This window comes from Osmia lignaria, chromosome 12 (genome assembly GCF_051020975.1).
Source record: "Osmia lignaria lignaria isolate PbOS001 chromosome 12, iyOsmLign1, whole genome shotgun sequence".
Lineage (NCBI taxonomy): Eukaryota > Metazoa > Arthropoda > Insecta > Hymenoptera > Megachilidae > Osmia > Osmia lignaria.
The window spans coordinates 3,412,658-3,432,353 of NC_135043.1; the positions used below are offsets into that span (position 1 = coordinate 3,412,658).

Sequence of the window (19,696 nt, forward strand, 5' to 3'; positions counted from 1 at the left end):
GTACAACAGGCTCGCAGTAGAGATGTGCGAGTACTCGTAATTTACAAGCCGAGCTGAGCTCGCTTCGATTGTTCGAATCGAGTCCGAGCGTTTAAATTTGCCGAATTACTCGAAATCGACGAACTGTTTGAAACAAAAGCGAGCTACTCGAAAAAATCGAACTACTCGAATATTCGAGCTCAAAATTCATCTTCAAGTAAATCGAAGCGACGCGACGACTCGAATATTCGAGTAGTTCGATTTTTTCGAGTAGCACGCTTTTGTTTCAAAAAGTTCGTCGATTTCGAGTAATTTGTGTCGCAGTCGTTTAGTGGAAGGGGTTTCGTCTCCCTGGACGCCTTGAGTTTGGGCTACGGACCGCTAGGTGGCGGCGAGGTGAAAACAGTCTCTCGCAAGCGCTCGCCCGGCATGCAGTTCGAATATATAGAAGTTTCGAACCGCGGTATGATAGGTGTCTGGGACAGGGTTCGTCTGTTGTCAGCCCCACTGGACGAGTCTTGACAGACTATCCCGAGACGAAACATCGTTTGTTTTCTCGACTGCTACATTCGGCAAATTCAAACGCTCGACTCGGCTCGACCGACCGATCCCATTATTGTTTGACTTGATGAAGTTCGTGTACACTGAGTTCCATCGAAGTTGTCGCAGTCAAGTTGGCGCACTAACACATTCACGCCGCGTCGGTGAGCCGATGGGCGAGGTGCCGACGACGCGGCGGTGTGAATGTGTGTTAGTGAATGTGTAGCCAACTTCACTGCGACAACTTCGATGGGACTCACATCAGTAGTGTACCCTGAGTTGCATTGAACTTGTCGCAGTGAAGTTGGCTACAAATTCACTAACACATTCACGCCGTGTCGGTGAGTCGATCTCGCCCATCGTCTCATCGACGCAGCGTGAATGTGTTAGTGAATTTGTAGCCAACTTCACTGCGACAAGTTCAATGCAACTCAGTGTACTCCACATCTCTAGCTCGCAGCCCTCATGCAAAAATACATACCATACATACAGAGAGTACCATTTATCTCGCAACTCATGCGCACGCAAATTGATGAAAATGGCAACAGCGCAAAAATTCTAGAGATGTTAAAAATCCGTACAGTTAAGTTTGGTAATTGATTCGGGATACGAGTACGTTGAGTTTCATCGAACTTGTCGCGGTGTGTGAAATTAACACATATTCACGCCGGAGAGCCGATTGGCGAATATGCGTTAAGGCTGGTTCTCAGATACGGCTAGTAATTTAGTCGAGTGGGGAGTAGCTACTGCTACTAAACCGTGTTTAGCGCATAGAAAAGTGTCCGGACTAGTACAGTTGAGCTTTGGAAATCGAGAGTACAACAAGATATATCGCTTGACTAAAGAAATGGGTCCGGACAGGTCTGTTCGGAAACCCTAGTTAGTGGTGGGGGGAAGCCTACTCGACCAGAAAAATCCAATGAAACGGACCGACTCGACTAAACTCTAGTGTCCATACACTAAACTACTCGCCAGTCGACTAAAACTACTAGCCGTGTCTGAACCAGCCTTTAAAGTTCACACGCCGCGACAAGTTCGATGAAACCCCAATGTAACTCGTATCCTGAATCGAATCTCGGGACCACAGTTCAGTCGATTACCAACTTTAACTGTGTACGGTTTTTACATCTCTCGAATTTTAGCGCTGTTGCCATTTTCATGAATTTGCGCACGCATGGGTTGCGAGATAAATGGTACTCCCCTGTATGTGTACCTACATATTGGATCGTGAAACCATTTTCTCGAGTCGCATTTTTATTTTAGTCCTCCTTTTTTCTAACAGTCGATCGACAACCGGTACCTTTTGAATCTACTTCCATCATTTCCAACCAATTTTCGCTGCATGTTTCCATAGAGAAGGTCGGGTTCTAGAGTGAAAATCAGTTTCAGTTGTTATCCGTGTCCCGGTTTCGATGTCGGAAAAATCCGGGTCGTCAGTTTCCTGGAACACGTGGCGTGGTGTCGCGTCGCGTGGAATACAGAGCGCGACGACAGATGGAACAAGTTCCCGGTGGTATCTCGGTGACAGAAACGTTTTGAAAGAAGAGGAAACGCGGCGAACGGACAGACGGGTGGGTAGCTTCGATGCCGTATTCGAAGCACGCGTCTATTATTCGATAGGTCGGTAGAAAACAATAGGATGCAACGTGATTGCGACGCTACTCTGGTCGCGTTCAGAAACCTTCGTCGAACGTTCGATTGTTCCCTTTCAATCTGGCTCCGTGGAAATTATACACAGCAACGCAATTTCGACTATTTTTAGAGGATTCGTTAAACTAATTTTGTAATTTCTGAGTCCGTGAGATTGATTTTTACCCGTATTTTTCCGTGACATAATAATAACCGTGTACGAAACACAGTTTCCGTTTACGGGGGACGGGAAGAGTTTGGTGGGGGTTTCGACAGTTTTGCGAAAATATCTTGAAAACTAAGGCCGAGCGGCGCACAGTGGTCTCAAATCGTCAAAACGTGGCCAAAACCTCAAAATGTGTTCTAATTTAGGTAGAAATGGGTATTTCGGGGTTTCTTGGATCACTGATTATGAATCTGAACTTGAAATATCCAAAAAACAATATATGTACTCCATGTACATAAAAATTACCAATTTCTATACCAAGGCTAATCTTCCGTTGTGTTGAAGAAGATATCAATTATAATATCTAACTTGCTATTTAAATGTCCTTTTATCATAATAAAAACTTGTTTTCTTGTAACTCTAATTTCTTCATCACAAGATCCTGAAATTAAATGACAACTTAAAGTTATAATAGATAAATAGAGACTATCTAAAAATTAATACAATGAAAGTAGTGTACATTGATATACAGTGTAGGAAAGCTGGCCGCGAAAGGCTCTGACCGTTCCTGTTCCAATTGTAACACGTCAATACATAAAGTGGCCTTATGTACAGTTTGGCACCTATCGGCAGCTAATTTTTACAAATTCTGTAAGATATAAGTATTAGCTACAAACCCAAACAGGAATCTTGGCGTGATATTGCGGGATATGTAACTTTTTACTTACATATGTAGAATTCACTCGTCAATTTTTACCTTTCGTTCGCATGAACAATATTCGTGAATTATGTAATGCAAACTGATTAATTTCTATTATGTAGGTATTAATAAATAGTCTACTTACTTCCAGGAATAACGTCCATTTTACAGAATTGAAATTCACAAATTATGCACTGTATAAGCAGGCGTTTGACTTCGTACTGAAACGTTCGCGACAAACGACCAGCAAAAAGACCAATTTCGTACTGAGTTATAAACTTAGGTACGCGTCTTTGACCTTTTCTTGTTTTTCCCTTCATTCCTAACACTTTTTACCTGCATAATCCGATGGTTAAAACCCCAGAAATGAAAAAATTATTTTCGAGGTTTTCGATAAGGTAGCATTGGACACCGTCGGAGTTCTTCCGTTCACGCCCAGCGGAAATCGACATATTCTCACACTTCAGTGTCAACTTTCAAAATTTTGCATGGCCATTCCGGTACCGGACATCCGAGCTGAGACCGTAACAGACGCCTTCTCACGTTACTTCGTTTTGACGATTTGGGACCACTGTGCGGCGGTTATATGTATGGAAAAAGTTGTTCAAAATGATGATTTCTACAATATATTTAAAAATCATCGTAATCTAAATAATTACCCAATATTTATGTACAAAAGAAATAATGTCTAAAGCTTTTAAAGCGCGAGCGATACAAGCGGCGATTTGAACGCGCGCACAAACAGGGTTCCTTCGCCCGAACCCCATAAAATCATAAACGAGAAACAGATTAATCATCCAACTCTCATTGTCTTTCTTTTTCGCTGTTCCAGGTGAGTAAACTTTCTGTCCCGTACGCTCTGCACGTCTTCGGTCACTTCCGGCACGTAAGTATATACAGCGAGAGGCATCCTCGAAATGCCAATGGAAATTCGGCCCGTTGCGTTCGTTAAGCTCGCTTCGATGAATTTGCGACAAAGGAAACCCATACTGAATCATGTATTGTGCCCCTTATGCGACTCGTAAGTGTTTTACTGCATGCGTATGTATACCTGATGCCACGAGAGTCTATAACTAACGACGCGCAGGTTGGAGGATGGTGGGGGAACGCAGCGAGATCTCCGCCAATCGCTTTCCACTTCGTCTGAGAGTATCGCCAATCAGAGCGACGATGCGCAGAAAAGAACGAAAACTGGTCTTTTCGCAGTTATGGACTTTCGTGACATCAAATACACAGTACCGAGCATGGTAGGCTTCCGCAGCGAAAATAGCGATGCCCCTCTCCCCATAGATTTCCATGGATCTATGGGTTCTCGGCCATGCCCGAAAAATTCCTGGGCTTCCGTCTGTTCGGAATAGGGTGCCGAAATGCTTGATAATAAAATTGAGAGGGAGTACCGTCTTCTTTTATAAGATGAAAGCATTAACTTTCCAGCTTCTTGATCGAAAACATCATCGAAAAACGGGAACAACCTTTAAAGTTCGTAAATTGATTCAATGCTTCTAAAATGAAGGGAATGATTCGATCGCGATGATAAGCCAGTGACTTGGATCTTCCAAGTTTCTTTTGTTTTAAAGCTGCAGAATTTCACCTTAATTTCTGTAGAGAAAAGAAACAAGTGTACTTTTCCTTTGAACGTTTCCGAGGAACAAAAAAAATCCGGAATGGTTTTGTTTAGGAGTCGATAAAATTTGAGGAAGACGTACGAGCGGCGTTAAATTCGTCGTTTAAACTTCTGTTGTTTTCTCGGCTGTCGTGGCCGCAAATCGTGCACGGTTTACACAATGTTTTCATTTCCAAAGAAATCCAGGGTGGATCTGGAAATCGTGGCTGTTCGTGTATTTTCCTTGCAGCGTTTGGATTGCATCGAGCATGCCAGGAATATTCATAAAATCCTTAACATTTACATTAGCATCATCATTATTCCATTGCCGAAGAAAAACATAATTCATCCCCTTCTGATTTTATGGAATAATAAAAACAAATAATATTCTAATTTAAAGGATGATATTTTACCTTGAAAATTGCCACCTTTTACTAGAAAAAAAATTACAAAAAATACATATATACTGATCGAATTGAGTAACCTCCTCCTTTTTCGAAATCGGTTAAAAATGGTATTTTTTTTTTTTTTTTAATACTGCCCAATTTATTTGTTAAGAAATAAACAGATTCGAGGAGAATTCGTCAGAGAATTCGCGTCTGATGGAAAACATCGATGATACATGAGTCACAACACGTGAGTCACTTGAATTGAATACTCGTGTATAAATATCTTATCTCCACAGAGTTGGTATATGTATATAATTAGATCGATCGAAGAGATCAATCGACGCTCGATCTCTCTCTTTTAATCGTTTCAAGAATATTTTTTTCGAGAAGCTTCAATTCATCAAGGAATTACTGTTGAAATAAATGAAAAAGAAAAAATATCATCTGATAAAAACCCGTGTAATCAATCCACATATCGTAATCCCATCTTGAAAGGTGAATTTGAAAAATCTTTAGATCGTTCCTTGATTCCTGGATTAACGGGATTTTTTCCTTAATTAACAAATTAATTTTTTTTTACCTTTTATTTGAAATAGCGTGTTTACAAAATTCGAGTCGACAGAAAAACAAAATTAATTTTTCTCGAAGCTGTCAGATGACACCTACTCGATTATCCTACGATAAGAATCACGATCAGTTGATAACGAATGTCGCTGTAGACAATAAAAATCCATGGGACAGTCTCTTAACTTGATCATCGTTAATTTCCAGGGCCGACTATACCGTGTCTGTCACCCTGGGTTACTATCATTTGATCAGCGAAGGTGGGGGATCATAAAATACGAAAATTGACAAACATTTTTATCGTTACGAAAATTGATAAAATGGTAAATAGAAGGTATAATTCGTCACGGGATTGCATCAACGTTCTTCCGATAACAGAATTTTATTATCACTTTCTACAGTCTTCACGTGTTTCGCGGCTTAAGTCGATCTTTAATCGCTATTTGTTGACAGAACGATCATTTGATAAAAGATGTTCTTTTCCTTGCAGAAATAATTTTTCTATTAAAATTGAATGATTCTCTAATTGTAGCATTTACAAAACTGAACGAGATTACAGCAGAAGCTTTTGGAGCTCTGTTTCTGTAATTCGAACAAGAGTTAAATTTTCAGTTTATTTTCTCGTTTAAATTAAAAATCGAGATTTGTCAGTTTTTCTATCAGCGAATCGAATATACATATGATATAATCCCGATCGAATATAATCCCGGCTCGATTCGACGGATACCGTTCGATAATCGCCTTATCGTTGCGCTTCCGTGGACGATCGCCGATGAAACCGAAAGAAGAAAAGAAATTTATTTTTAATCCATCCCTCACGATAGAATGATAAAAGAATGAAAAAACAGATCACGATTTTATACGTATTAAACGCGATAGATCATGTTCTGAAGTCCGAAGGTACGATGAAATGATTCGTTTTTTATCGGTCAAAGACTTTCACCGTGTCCGTGCAACAGTTTAATTACGTAACCGAACAATCGATGCACTTCTTTTTCTTCGCGTATACTCGCGATTAAATCAGGCTCTTCAGTAAAAATGACGATGTCCGGAGTTTCGACCCTTTTCCGGACACCTACCCTTCCCCTTAGGCGGTCCTGAGGAGACTGACGCTGGAAGGGTAGTAGACAATGTTCAAAATAGAATACCTCGATTAAAATTGGACTAAATAACTTAAAATGGTTTTTTGAGAAACTATAAAAATTAATTCACTGAAATTTGTATTTTCATCGTTTTAAAAAATTACAGTTTGTTGAAATCGTGAAAAAAAATAGTGAATGGTAATTTTTCAACTTTTTTATGTGAGTCTATAATGAAAATTTAAAATACAGGTAGATCTCGATTAGTTCGCAGAAATTGTTCGCATTATTTGAATTCGTACTATTCGAATACTTGAAATATAGGAATTGGTTCTTAATTAAAGAAAATATACGATCAAAATTTTGAAATATTCCTTTCATACGTATATTATTAAATTATAATAGCATAAACATGTTCATTATTTTTTTAAGTACTTTAACAGTGTTGATTGCACTTTCTTCTGCTTTTTCATATCTTCGTATAAGTGATGATAAACCCGCAGTATTTTATCAAAGTCTCTGTTAACTTGCATGCTTCGATTTATGTCTGGATCGAACAGTCTCGCAAGCCTCGCATTAATTGAATTTTTATTCACAAGGGGGGACACTCAATTAGAAGCATGAAATTTAGCAGATTTTCAAAGATTGTTTTTACAGAATACCAATTGTTCAATCTTTTTGTAACTTAGATGCTTATTTATTATATATTTAAATTTCTACAAAATATTTTTGTTTCTTGAAAAAGTTTAAAAATCGCGGAGTTTCGGGACATTTTCCGCGACGTGAGTTCCAAAACGGCGGGAACTGTAGCGACCGCATCGTTCATCTGAAATATATGAACTGAATTTTTTTTAGTAGTTAAGACTTGTAGTTTCTATTTAAACTAAACTAATTTTGAAAATCATTAAAACAAAGTACCTTTTTATTGCAAAATTACTGCGGAAAACTTGACGTTTTTGGTTTTTAGTCTGCCATTCTGTAATTTTTAAATTTCATACAATTTTTTTAGTTTGAATAGAAACTAAAAAAAATTCAGTTCATATATTTCAGATGAACGATATGATCGGTACAGTTCGCGAAAAATATCCCGAAACTCCGTCATTCTTAAATTTTTTCAAGAAACAAAAATATTTTGTAGAAACTTAAATATATAATAAATAAGCCTCTAAGTTACAAAAAGATTGAACAATTGGTATTCTGTAAAAAAAATCTTTAAAAATCTGCTTTTCATGCTTCTAATTGAGTGTCCCCTCTTAAATGCGACCTGGTATCATTTTAAAATTCGCACTATGTGAACTCGCATTAATCGAGACTTACCTGTACGTCTTTCGTAGATTTAGATAAGTTATGCGTATGCTACGTGACTTGTTCCGTTCTTAGATGAAAAGTCGAGATTTTCGGAAATTTTAATTACTTATAACATTTAAATGCGTTGACCGATCTCGATGAAATTTTCAGCATACACGTAACTTATCTGAATCTACGAAAGACATATTTTAAATTTTCATTTAAAATCATTCACATAAAAATGTTGAAAAATTACCATTCACTATCCTTTTTCACGATTTCAACAAATTGTAATTTTTTAAAACGATAAAAATACATATTCTAGTGAATTAATTTTTATAGCTTCTCAGAAAGCCTCAAGCTATCTAGTCCAATTTTAACCGAGTTATTCTATTTTGAACAGTGTCTACTCACTTTTACCTCTCACTGTATGTATAGGCTTGTGGCGGATCTCCACTTGTTCATGAACGTTCACGTGGAGGAAAATTTGAATTAATATTTCCTTTGATCGCAGGTGTACTTACCTTGATGCCTATAACGACGTCTTTATCAACAAATATTTTTAATTTATATGAAAATTATTATAGAAAGGTTTATATAATTATTTTCATCAAACCTTAGACTTTAAATTGACAAATCACGAGTGTCATTTTGGAATAACATTTTGAAATCTTATCAAATCATGACTGACTTTTTTACTTTCAATTAAGTTTTCAATTGAGTTACAACTACCTGATATAATAATTCTAATTTAATTTTTTTTTTTTTAATTATTCTTCTGATAAGCTATTGAAAATCGCTTTAGATTTTACAGCACGTACTGCGCTCGTGCATCTTCATACCTTTTTCTTTTTCTTTTCTTCCATGCACGTTCTCGTTCGATTATCTTTCACGAAGAAGAAAATTGCCCTCTGCGAACACCATAATCAACAGTCTCTCAATTTTCTCTGCACGTATCAGAACAAAAATGAAACGCAAAAGCGGAATCGCTCGGCTATCGGAACGGAGGATAAATCTTAAAAGTGAACAGCCATCGCGGATAGATAACCCGATGAACCGAGAAGCTTTCAAAGTTGAAATGGTCTCGTAATAACGCGCTCTGCTCCAGAAACAATTGCCACGACGGATTGGGTAAACGCTCGCGAACGACAGTTCGTTTTTTTTTTCTTTCACCAGACGAGAGTGAAAGTTGCCGTTGCTTCCAGCTGTTTTACCAATCTTCTGTGCCTCTCTTGATATTTTACAACGTTGCGATTTAGCCATTTTCATGCACTAGAGCCATTAGTGTAACTAGGATCTTTCGGGGAGGGTGGGATAGATCACAGAATTTTGGACTTTTGGAATTCTATAACTTTGAAATTTCGGAATTTTAGAACTGCAGAATTTGGGAATCTGAGAATTTTAAAATCTGAAAGGGGGGCAGTCCAAATGTTTTAGAATTCCATATCCTGGTTCCTCGAATGATTTCACGATACCTGTATCCCGAATTTTCTACGGCCACATTTGCCCATCGGAATAAACACGAGCACAACAATCGAATATCCTCGTATCTGCAAACTCGACTTTCAGTCGGAACGAAACAGGTTCGCCAAGTGACAAATCAGCGTTGTTTGTTCTGTCGCACACGTGTCTTGAATCTGGTTCCTGCATTTCCTGATCAGAAACAACAACGCGAGATTTCGTCGAAACGAGATAAAGAATACAGACATAGGTGAGACTTATTCGAACGAGGTTCGAAGAAACGCGAAACGAAGTTGAACGTTTGCCCGTTCGATGTAAAAGAGATCCACTCGTTTGCGATTTCAGTAGCCGAGTCATAAACCTGTCTCGGGATACGTGAGGTCGTTGATAAGCGGCTAACTGATAAAGCTGCACACTGATAGAGACTCTCGTCTCTTTAATGCATGAAATTATTCCATCAGACAGTAAGTATGGTAGGGACGTTTGTTGCTCACCAGATTGGAGGATGAATCTGCGCTTTGTTATTTCTCTACTCTTCTACGTTCTTGTCTTTATTATACACCATTGTTTTTACTCTTTTTCATGTCACGACCCCCCTTTTATTGTAATGGAACAACCTCTGATCTCTTAGTCACATTTCTATGAAAAGCTGTAAAAAGATTGCAGAGATCAGCTTAATCAGTTTAATACATTTTTATTTTTCCAAACTTTTGTCGTTCAGCTACTTAGCGAATTAGCTTGAAAAAATATAGAAGCGGCAACTGTTTCAATGATAAATAGTGATAATTGTTGAGAGGTTTCAAGTGGTTCAATATGATTCCAAAAACTAAAGATAAAAAATGGCATAAGTGGTGCCATTAATTTTAATAAACTAATTAAACCGATTTCTCCAAATATCTCTAATCTTTTTTATTTCTGCTAACGTTTCAAGCGTTCCTCGAACTCGGATCATTGTTGATAAGCAACAAAACACAGTGTTTCTAAATAAATATAAGTATATTTTTGTTATTAACAAAATTGCATTCAAGGTGGTAAAATTGAAATTTTCAAAATTCTCAAGATTTTCACAGTTGCAATAAAATTCCAAATGGTTCGAAATTTTCGCCTGAAAAAATGGCGCATCGCCGTTCTTCCTCGAGCAGGGCTCCTCTGTGTTAACCAGAGACGTACGTGCAAACTAGTGGAAACAATTGGTCAGTTCGTCCGCGCCCAATTAGACGAATTGTAGCGATGAAAATACCGGCTAGCTCTTAATTCGATTCAGCCAATTAACTCGTTCGTCCCTGCTGACTGGCCGGTTTTAACGCTGCGAATGCGAACGCAAAATCGCTCGATCGAGCCGCGGAGAAAATCGATTAACACCTGGTGCGTTTCGTCGTTCCAAGTCGACGTTGATTCGATTTCTTTCTCAAAAGTCGTACGGTATCTGTGGAAAAAGCTCGACCGGGTCATCCGGTTGTTCCCGTGCCGATAAATTGGGTCAAAGTCATATCGCGACGAAAAACCGTCTCGTGGCACGGTCACGAATCGCACATGCACGATATCGTGTGTTGCATAACCACTGAATCGAGTTGTGGTGGAATTTTGCGGCTTGGGAACCAGTCTAACTACGTGAATATATTATCGCCAGTTTGCGCGACACTTGTACCGTACCGTACTTCAGTTTTTCTTTTATGGATTGGTTGATACTAGACATTCTATTATAGCCAATGATGAATGGGATATTAGGTGGTTGGTAAGAGGTATTGCGTGTAAGATATTAGATATTAGGTACTAGGTATTTTAGATATAGGATATTAGGCATTAGATATTGAGTACTCGGTATTCTAAATACTGGGTATTAGGCATTAGGTACTTCATATTAGGCATTAGGTATTTTAGATACTGAGGATTAAGCATTAGATATTGAGTACTCGGTATTCTAAATACTGGGTATTAGGCATTAGGTACTTCATATTAGGCATTAGGTATTTTATATACTGAGGATTAAGGATTAGGTATTTTGAGTATTAATTATTACAATTATCTTAATAAAAATAAAATAAATTTTCAATGAAATTATGAAATCCATCCTAGTAACTTCACATTCCATGACATTAAGATTAATGTGTGCAACAAAGTTAGGTAACAAGCAAAGGTGGTTCGTCGATTTGAAGTTGAATAACGAACGTATTAAGCGAGAACCGTATTATGAAATGAGTTACGATTGCTAGATATATAGTTTGAAAGGTGTTTTGCCACGATTACTTCCTGTGTTTCTACCAGAGAAAGGTATCATCTCGTTATTTGCTTTCTTCATGCATCATTGAGAGCCGATCCGTGAAGCTCAACGGTATTTATCGTTATTATCAGTAAAAATCTTTATCGAGACTGGTGGATAGGCGGCATGCGAACCGGCGAAAATTTATTTCGTCATTAATCGCAACGTTTCTTGTGTGCACGAGACTTTCGTGATTTGCAAAGCGTTGCAGTTAGAGCGTCAACTTTCCGAGTACATAACTAGTTTCGTAAGACGGACTTTGTGTTCGCTAGACGTTCCTTTCTGTCCTCTTTATTCGTTAACAGTGCAAACTTTTCTACTATTTTTACTCGCGGCACTATCGTTTGAACATTCACACCGGGGTCACCCACTTCTTTCAATTCTTTATTAATTCCATTATTGGTTCTCACATTGTGAATTCAAGAACTCATTGAAATTTTATCAGAATGAGTCGGAAATATTTCAACAATCGTTGCAGTTTTTATCAAGGTAAAATTAAGCATGTGCCATCTTCGCATCGTCTCGGACATAGAGTCATAAAAATTTTGTGAAATAACCTACGTACTGTCCTTGCCAAAAAAGATGCCACTTGGGGTAGTACAAGGCTAAGGGGAAACTTACACCCACACCGTCGGCTCCCTTGTTTTATACGAGCCCAATCAGTACACGTGACCATTTCGACCAATAGTACGCCATGCCCGAAACCACGTGACAATTGTGGTAGAAAGGCGACCAATCAGACGCATTCTTTTCAAGCACCTTTTCCTAGGCGTGGAGTCTATAAGAATCCTCGTCGTCAGATCGACTGTCCATACTTTCTCAATTTATGTATACCCATCGTTCTAGCGTTTATTTTTTTTTTTCCTAAATTATGTATTATAATCGTCGAAAGAAACCTTGGTTGACATTTTCTCCCCTGCGTCTTATTGTTAGTACTGTCGGTTGCGTGAAATGAATCGAGTAAAGATGAAGAAAATAGCTGATAACGTTTCAAAAATAACGATGATAATCTTGTATCTCCTATTAATACGTTTCAAAAAATGATTCAAAACACGCAAATGCTCGTTTAGCCGGGTAATTGTCTATTGTTTCTCTTATCACTGAACCACTTATGATTGTTATCGATATACCTGTCGTTGAGCTTTTGTGAATAAACTTCCAATGAAAAATTCTTTGATATTGTTTGCTTCGGAATAATTTTCTGTTTGCCTCGGCATTTTTATGTTGCACGGCATTCAAGGTGATAACGATTAAAAAAGGAACTTAAACATTCTTGTTTGACATTTTAACAGGGAATTAAATTTGCGATCTGAGAATTTGAAAATTTTCAGCCTTTTATTCCCAGAAAATTTGATAAAGTCAATACCCTCTTTCTTGGTATTGCAAAGTTTAATTTGTACAAATTTAATGAATAGAAAAGAAAAAATAAAGGGTGTTGGAGAACGCGAAGCGTCTTATCCTTCACCGACCTTGACTCTTCCTCTGTCGGCTGGACAATCGTTTCAAGCAGCCCGACAATATCTCCGCAAGAAAATAAAAATAAAACGAAATAAAATGAGAAAAAAAGGCTGTTTGTAAAGCATCGAAAGACCACAAAGTCATGAGTCTTCTGGTGCGTGTTTCTTCTTGTTGGGTAGTTGGTCGTGGAGGTGGGGGATGCGCCCGAAGAGACAGTCCCCGCCGAGTGCTTCACCGTGTATAAATACAAGCAGTCCGCTTCGTTCTCGGTTAGTCGCTGCGATACTCGATTCTCGTGACGGCCTGTCGATTCGAGCGTGCCTGAATATATCTCGATTTATCGCGACCCAGCCTGTTGTCGTCGTGGTCGCGTTGTGTAGCAGTCGCGCGAACGAAAGAAAAAAAATAAGCATAAGAAACAAACTGAGAGAAAGTAGCCGATTTTCGGTTGAAGCTCTCCCCTCTCCTTTCCCACCTTATTGCCACCATTACAAGAAAGTATACACAGAAAGGATCGCGCGTCGCACGCGTGTTTATCCGTTAGTCGATCGCGTGCTTTGATTCAGTGAAGACACAAGAAATTCCGTTGTTGTGATGAGAAAGGACGAGTGTTCGGTTTCGCCGCCCTGGTCGGGCCAGGCTCAGTTCACCTTCAGGATTTTACAGTGCTAAAGTCGTCAGGAAACAACGTACCACTGAACAGAGTTTCGTTAACCTAAAAAAAAAAATTATCCTTTCTCCAAGTTTCATCGTGTAAATTGCTTAGGCGGGTGAGTTGCACGCTTTTACCGAGGAAAGTTCGTTTCGTTGGTGTGCTGCGATCAGGAAACCGTTATCGCGAAATCGAGGAGACCGGTACACCATTTGCATGGTCGGTGTTCGGGGAACGGTCGACCAGATTGACGGTGTAAAATCTTACGTACTATTGGGAACGGAGTTTCCGAACGGGGGTTCGAGTCGCTAGATAAATATACGAACAAACGAAGAAACAAACGATCGAAGGAAACGTACGGAGAATAAGGTGGTAGAGCTAGTCGGTTGACCGTCAGGGCTGGTTCTGGTTGGCGCGATTCCTCCGGGTCAACGATCCTTAGTGTGTTCTTAGAGCTCGCGCCTCGAAGCTGGTTCCCTGGTGAACATACCTCTCGGTGGATAGGTCGATACGATACGATACGATACGATACGACGCGACACACGGGTTCTTGGTGTATACACACATCGGTGCCGATAGCACGTTTCACGGGGAGTGAAAAGGCGGTCACTCGGTACGCCGCCGTGGCTGCTTTCACCGGCGATGGAATAATGCCGATCGCGCCTTAACGGTACGCGGCTCTGTACCTTCCGTGTTTCCCGGGATGAAAAAAATGATCGCGAGTCTTGGGTGGCTACCTTAGATGTGTACAGTGTTTCGAAGAGATCGTTCGCGAGTGTCGGTGCTGTTATCATAACCTCTAGTGTATGAAGAAATGGGATCGTTATACTAAATTTAAGATATTTTATAGCGTGTCAGATTAGGAGTGATTCAAAGGGTAAAGGATTAATTAGCATGGAAAGCAAGATGTACATAAGCAACGAGACACAGAATAACGGTCACACGACCACTAAATTCGCCTCCACCAATTCGATTCCATCGATCATGATGGAAGAAGAGTCTTCGTTCGCGAAGTTGATCGGCGCTGTCGGTAAAAGGGACTCGAGCGCTATCTTGCGTGACAATAAGGGAAGGAGGCACAGTGTTCTGGAGGATCTGAAGGCCCGTAAGGACAGCCTGTTCCAGAAGGCACGACGCGGTAGCGTCGCGGAGGAAAAAGAAAACACGAAACAAACCCAAAAGGAGAAGAGACGAGCCAGCGAGAGCAGTAGACGAGGCTCGGTGTTTTACGTGTCTCAGGATCTCCTCGAGGAGAATCAGGAGGTGCTTGAGAACGAGAGAATCAAGGCGGATCTCGAGGGGAAGAAAGGACGTAGAAAATCCTGGCATCCTCTCGTCAAACCAGCGAAACTTGATCGTAAAAGGAGAAAAGGGATCGCCGGTGTACCGACGCAAGTTGGAAGCACCGATGGATTGTACACGCCAGCCAGACAGAAGAGACCCTCATGGTGGAATATATTCGTACCTGACTCCGTCGCCAGGTAATTTCATCATTTTTATTCTTCTATCGTGATGAAAGCTTGTTGGTTACCATTAGCAAATTGCAATTCGATGTTTCCTTCGACTAACTGGATCGTGCCAGTTGAAACGCAAATAAAATGGCGGGATGTAGAGTATCGTTATACGCTGGCCCGAACGGGACGTTGTTTCACACTTTCGCATCGATAATTTCGTGTTGGACCGGTTCTCGTTTGGTTATCTCGACTCTGCTCGTAACATAACGGATGCGATTCTGTTTACATCCAATTAAAGCGAGTAAATCGTTGTTCAAAGTGCAGGGCTGATATTTCCAGTAGCGATTTCTTGTCAATATAAACAACTGACCCCTTTTATTTTTTTATTAAAAAATACATAAAATGCATTACTGTTACAAGTTCAAATGCTGTGTTATTAATGAGAGTTAAATTTATATTATATGGAACTGGAAATTAATTTTCCGTTCACGGGTTAAATACCGCAGTAGAAACGGATGTGTTCAGTCAGACATATTGAAACACTAATCATTAATCCTAGGGAAATTAATCTCCTAGGGGGGACTGTCGAGCTTGTCAATTAGAAAGTATAGAATTATTAATTATTAAAATTAATACTATTCAAAGTTTACCCTAATCTAAAATTACTAAAATTCGTTAAACAAAACGAATTGAATGTTTTGGAGGGGATAGCAGTGTTACCACGACGATGGAAACAATACACTAAACGAGAAGGGTATCGTTTCTTCTAAAACGAAAGCAAACAATGCTTTTATTATTCTTTCTTCTCTGTTATATCACTATGCGTGATTACGATCGCGGATTTAATTTGAAGAAAAGAACAGCGAAACAGGTGCAGTTGGTAAATATTTAGAGAGCTCGACGTCTGTTGAGGTTATAATCTAGAACTGAGCGAATCGCGTCACTTTTCTGACAGTGTTATTTACCATCCATGATAACGAAACAGAACTGAATAACGGTATGCATAATCGAATTCTTGCTACCATACTATTTTTCTATTATGTAGTCGAATGGAAAGTGTTTCGCATAATAAAAACCATCGGTTAATGTTTCTACATCTAAACATGATGTCATAGGAATTTGTTTAGCTATTCGCACCATTCGCGGACAAAATTTTGCGCGTTACCGTTCGATGATAAAAGAACCGTCTCGGTGGCGGGAAAATCATAGCAGACTGGAAGTGGAGTCTTCCATTGACGCACAGTGCGTTGTCTATCTTCGATTTATCTGTTTCTTCAAACGAGAAGAAAATTTCCTAAAATTTCCTCTTGGAAATCCCGCTAAGTTAAATATTGAAATTCGATGCATGTTTATTGTTGATCATAGTGACGCCATAGGACGTTCCAAAATGACGATAGAGGAAATATGCATCTGATTGCCGTAGGGGAGTCGACCTCTAAAATTTTTTATATTTTATTAATTAATGGTAGAAAGAAGGACATGAACTTTGAATAATATTAGTTAATACTATTATTAATACTATTCAAAGTTCATCTCCGCCTTTCTTCCATTAATTAATAAAACATAAAAAATTTTATATTTTAACTATCAACTAATATTTTAAATATTAACTAATACTATTCAAAATTCATCTTCTCCCTTCTACCATTAATTTTAGAAAAAAGTTTAATAATTTAAACTTTCAGTTATTTTCTAATTGATGTCTAAGTCACCATAAACCCCTTTATCTTTCACTATGACAGTTAACATATTTTATCATTTCCTAATGCAACGTGTTCCATAACAGGTTGAACGGTTTTTGATATCTTTCTCGAGACGTCTGTTATATCTACTTTTATTTATAATTGCACCTATTATCTCGAAGGTTAGCTTTTATCTAAGAGAACTGTTATTGTGAAGTAGTCGAGTTAGTTAAGTTCGTTAAATTCGTCTCGTTATTCGTTTTCGTTATCTGTCACATGTGCGGCAGGAAAACACCGTTAGAAACATTATCTACTTACCGATTATCAATTATTGCTACTCGTCTAAAGCTACTATCAACATTTCACCATCAATATATATGATAGTGACTGACATCGTTTAACGCCAATGTTTTGATCGTTCAATTACCATAACAAATATGACCTTCGCAGCATCTGATTGCTCAATCGTTTTATTGCAAACTAAACACTGTTTTTCTTTTTTAACGACCGTTCCAAGTAGCGTCGCACGTTTTCCCGCCAATTTGACTGGCTCAAGTTATTTTCTGCGAATCTTTCGTCACGATTCAAATAAACATCTGGAGATGTCACACGTACGATTCGTTTTGCAATTATGTATAGGAGAATTTTCTTGTGGGTAGAATCCGTTGAAAACGAAGAATTATTTTTCAACCCCTCGGACGGCGGACCATGGAGAGAGCCTCGATTTCAATTGTTTAACGATTCAAAGATATCTGTTTTTTCTTTTTATGGATATCTTGATTTTAGCGATCGAACTCCCTTTTTCCCGCTGACGAGGAAAATTTACCAAGAAAATTAGGTCGATCCGATCCGCAGTTTTTCACTTACTCTTGCAAAAATTGGGAGCTCGTATCAAGTTAGCAATCCAACCACGTCCGTTTTTCCGTTCGCTTCTTTTCATCCCTCTCTCTCCCCGTTCGATTGCGAGTCGTTAATTTTCCACATTTTTTCCCCAAGATTCATGGCGTTCACGTCAGCTTTATCGTTCTAAAAAGATGAAAGGTTCTTCAAATTGAAAGCCATCGTGAAATTTTATGCAGCGATCGAACGTCTGAACGAGATCGTTCCTCGAGAATATTTTTCAAGCGATTCAGAAATCTTCCTTTATCTTCGGAATCTCGTATTGCTTTTGTACAAATGGACCATCTGATGTTCTCTAGGACACTTTTTTTTAATATTCAGCGCGATCACCTTTTTGTAATTTTAACACTTCCTGACGTCGATTTCGGCTTGGTTGAAAACAACCTGGCATAATAATATATTTTTAGCAGATCGGTGGAGTTGGCATAATATGTCCCGTACAAACATTTATTTTCGATAAAATCTGCCCAAGTCGAATCCAATTTCCTGCCTGCTATTTTCCGTTCCGCGTCGTTGAAGGATCATCCTCTTCCATTAATTCGTATGTTGTGCGTCAACGGAGTCGCGTCCAATTAGATATTCAGTGGACGAGGGAAAAAAGTCAAGGAACAATGTGAAATAAGAGAGATAAATGAACCGAGAAGACGCGTATAGACGTAGGTAGGTACGCGGAGCGATAAAAATACCAGCTGGTACATATGCGCCCGTAACGACAGATGAAATGCAAATAAGCGTATGCACAATGCATTTGTGCGACACGTGTTTATCTACGAGTCGTAACAAGAGGTGCACAAAGAGATGCACCGAGCCTCTTTCGAGAGCACAGATGCGTTTCTGGTGGAAACAATTTCGACCACTGTTGATTACGTAATTTGCGGTCTTATTATTGGCAGTTACTCATCTTAGTTTCTTGCGAATTCAATTTGTTTTGACCAGTTGCGAGATCCCGAAAGTTATCCCAGCTTACAAATTTGTTTGGGTATTTATGTATATTTTGGAAAATATTAATTACCGTCGTTGAGAAATAAAAAAAATTGAATGGTATTAAATGCTAGAACGAGTAGTTGAATCGATTGAAAAATTACGAATCCCAGAACGAGGAGGAAAAGTGAAGCTTATTAAGCGCCGTTAAAATGAAAATGCACGCGCCAGTGACGTCAAAAATTTAACGAAGAAAAGCGCAACGCCACCCATCCCGCTGCCACAGCAGACTCGGCTAGAATAATAAACACGATAAGCCCCGCTGCTTGTATGTACCGTGCGTTTATAATAAAAATTGCGTACCATCTGCGACAGCCTGAGTCGACACAAACGAACAGTTTATCATCTCGTAGATTCACCTCTGTTCTGACAATTCTGCCGGTTTTGAACGTTCTAAACGAAGTAAAGTATTAAATGCTACGTTACTGTTATTACATTACTGCTATCGCAGTCATTTCATTAAAAGAGCCAGCTTTCGACTGCCATTCGTCCAATGAAATTTCTAATGACTTGATGTTAGAAACTTCATTAAATATGTCCGTGAAGGGTGTGTTTGCTCACTGAGAAAGCGACATTTATTCGCGAAGGGCGTGTATATTTGTTGTGAGAAAGTGACGTTCACTCGTGTACCAAGGATATATATGTTCGCTCGAGAAAGTGCAAGGCGTTCTTACGCACGCATACCGCGTGTCGAAGCCGCTTAATTCGCCTGCCACGTTATGAATGCACATATGCGTTCGAATCATCTGGTGGACATATGTTGCTAACCCGCCATGTGCGTTCGTTCGACTTAATCGGACTTGATCGACAAATATTTACACTTTCGCCTTAGAAAGGTCATAGGATGATTTTAGGGGGAATCTAGGGAGAATTTAGAGAGATTTCAAACACGTCTAGGGAGAGCCTAGGGGA

At 39.2% G+C, this 19,696-nt stretch overlaps 1 protein-coding gene across 11 annotated transcripts in view; it reads left to right on the top strand.

The window, feature by feature from the left end:
• mtd (TLD domain-containing protein mustard) overlaps window positions 1–19,696 on the top strand; it is a 125,679-nt gene that overhangs the window by 43,073 nt on the left and 62,910 nt on the right. For 4 of the 11 annotated variants that reach the window (XM_034320931.2, XM_034320935.2, XM_034320937.2 and 1 more), the window contains exon 1: window positions 13,369–15,248. The exons of 4 other annotated variants lie outside the window; for them this stretch is intronic. In XM_034320931.2, coding sequence (XP_034176822.2) covers window positions 14,662–15,248 — 587 coding nt within the window. In that variant the 5' untranslated portion in view covers window positions 13,369–14,661. Of the gene's footprint in view, window positions 1–13,368; window positions 15,249–19,696 lie in introns of those variants that run through there. 3 more of the 11 variants (XM_034320938.2, XM_034320934.2, XM_034320932.2) reach the window with 2 other exon arrangements.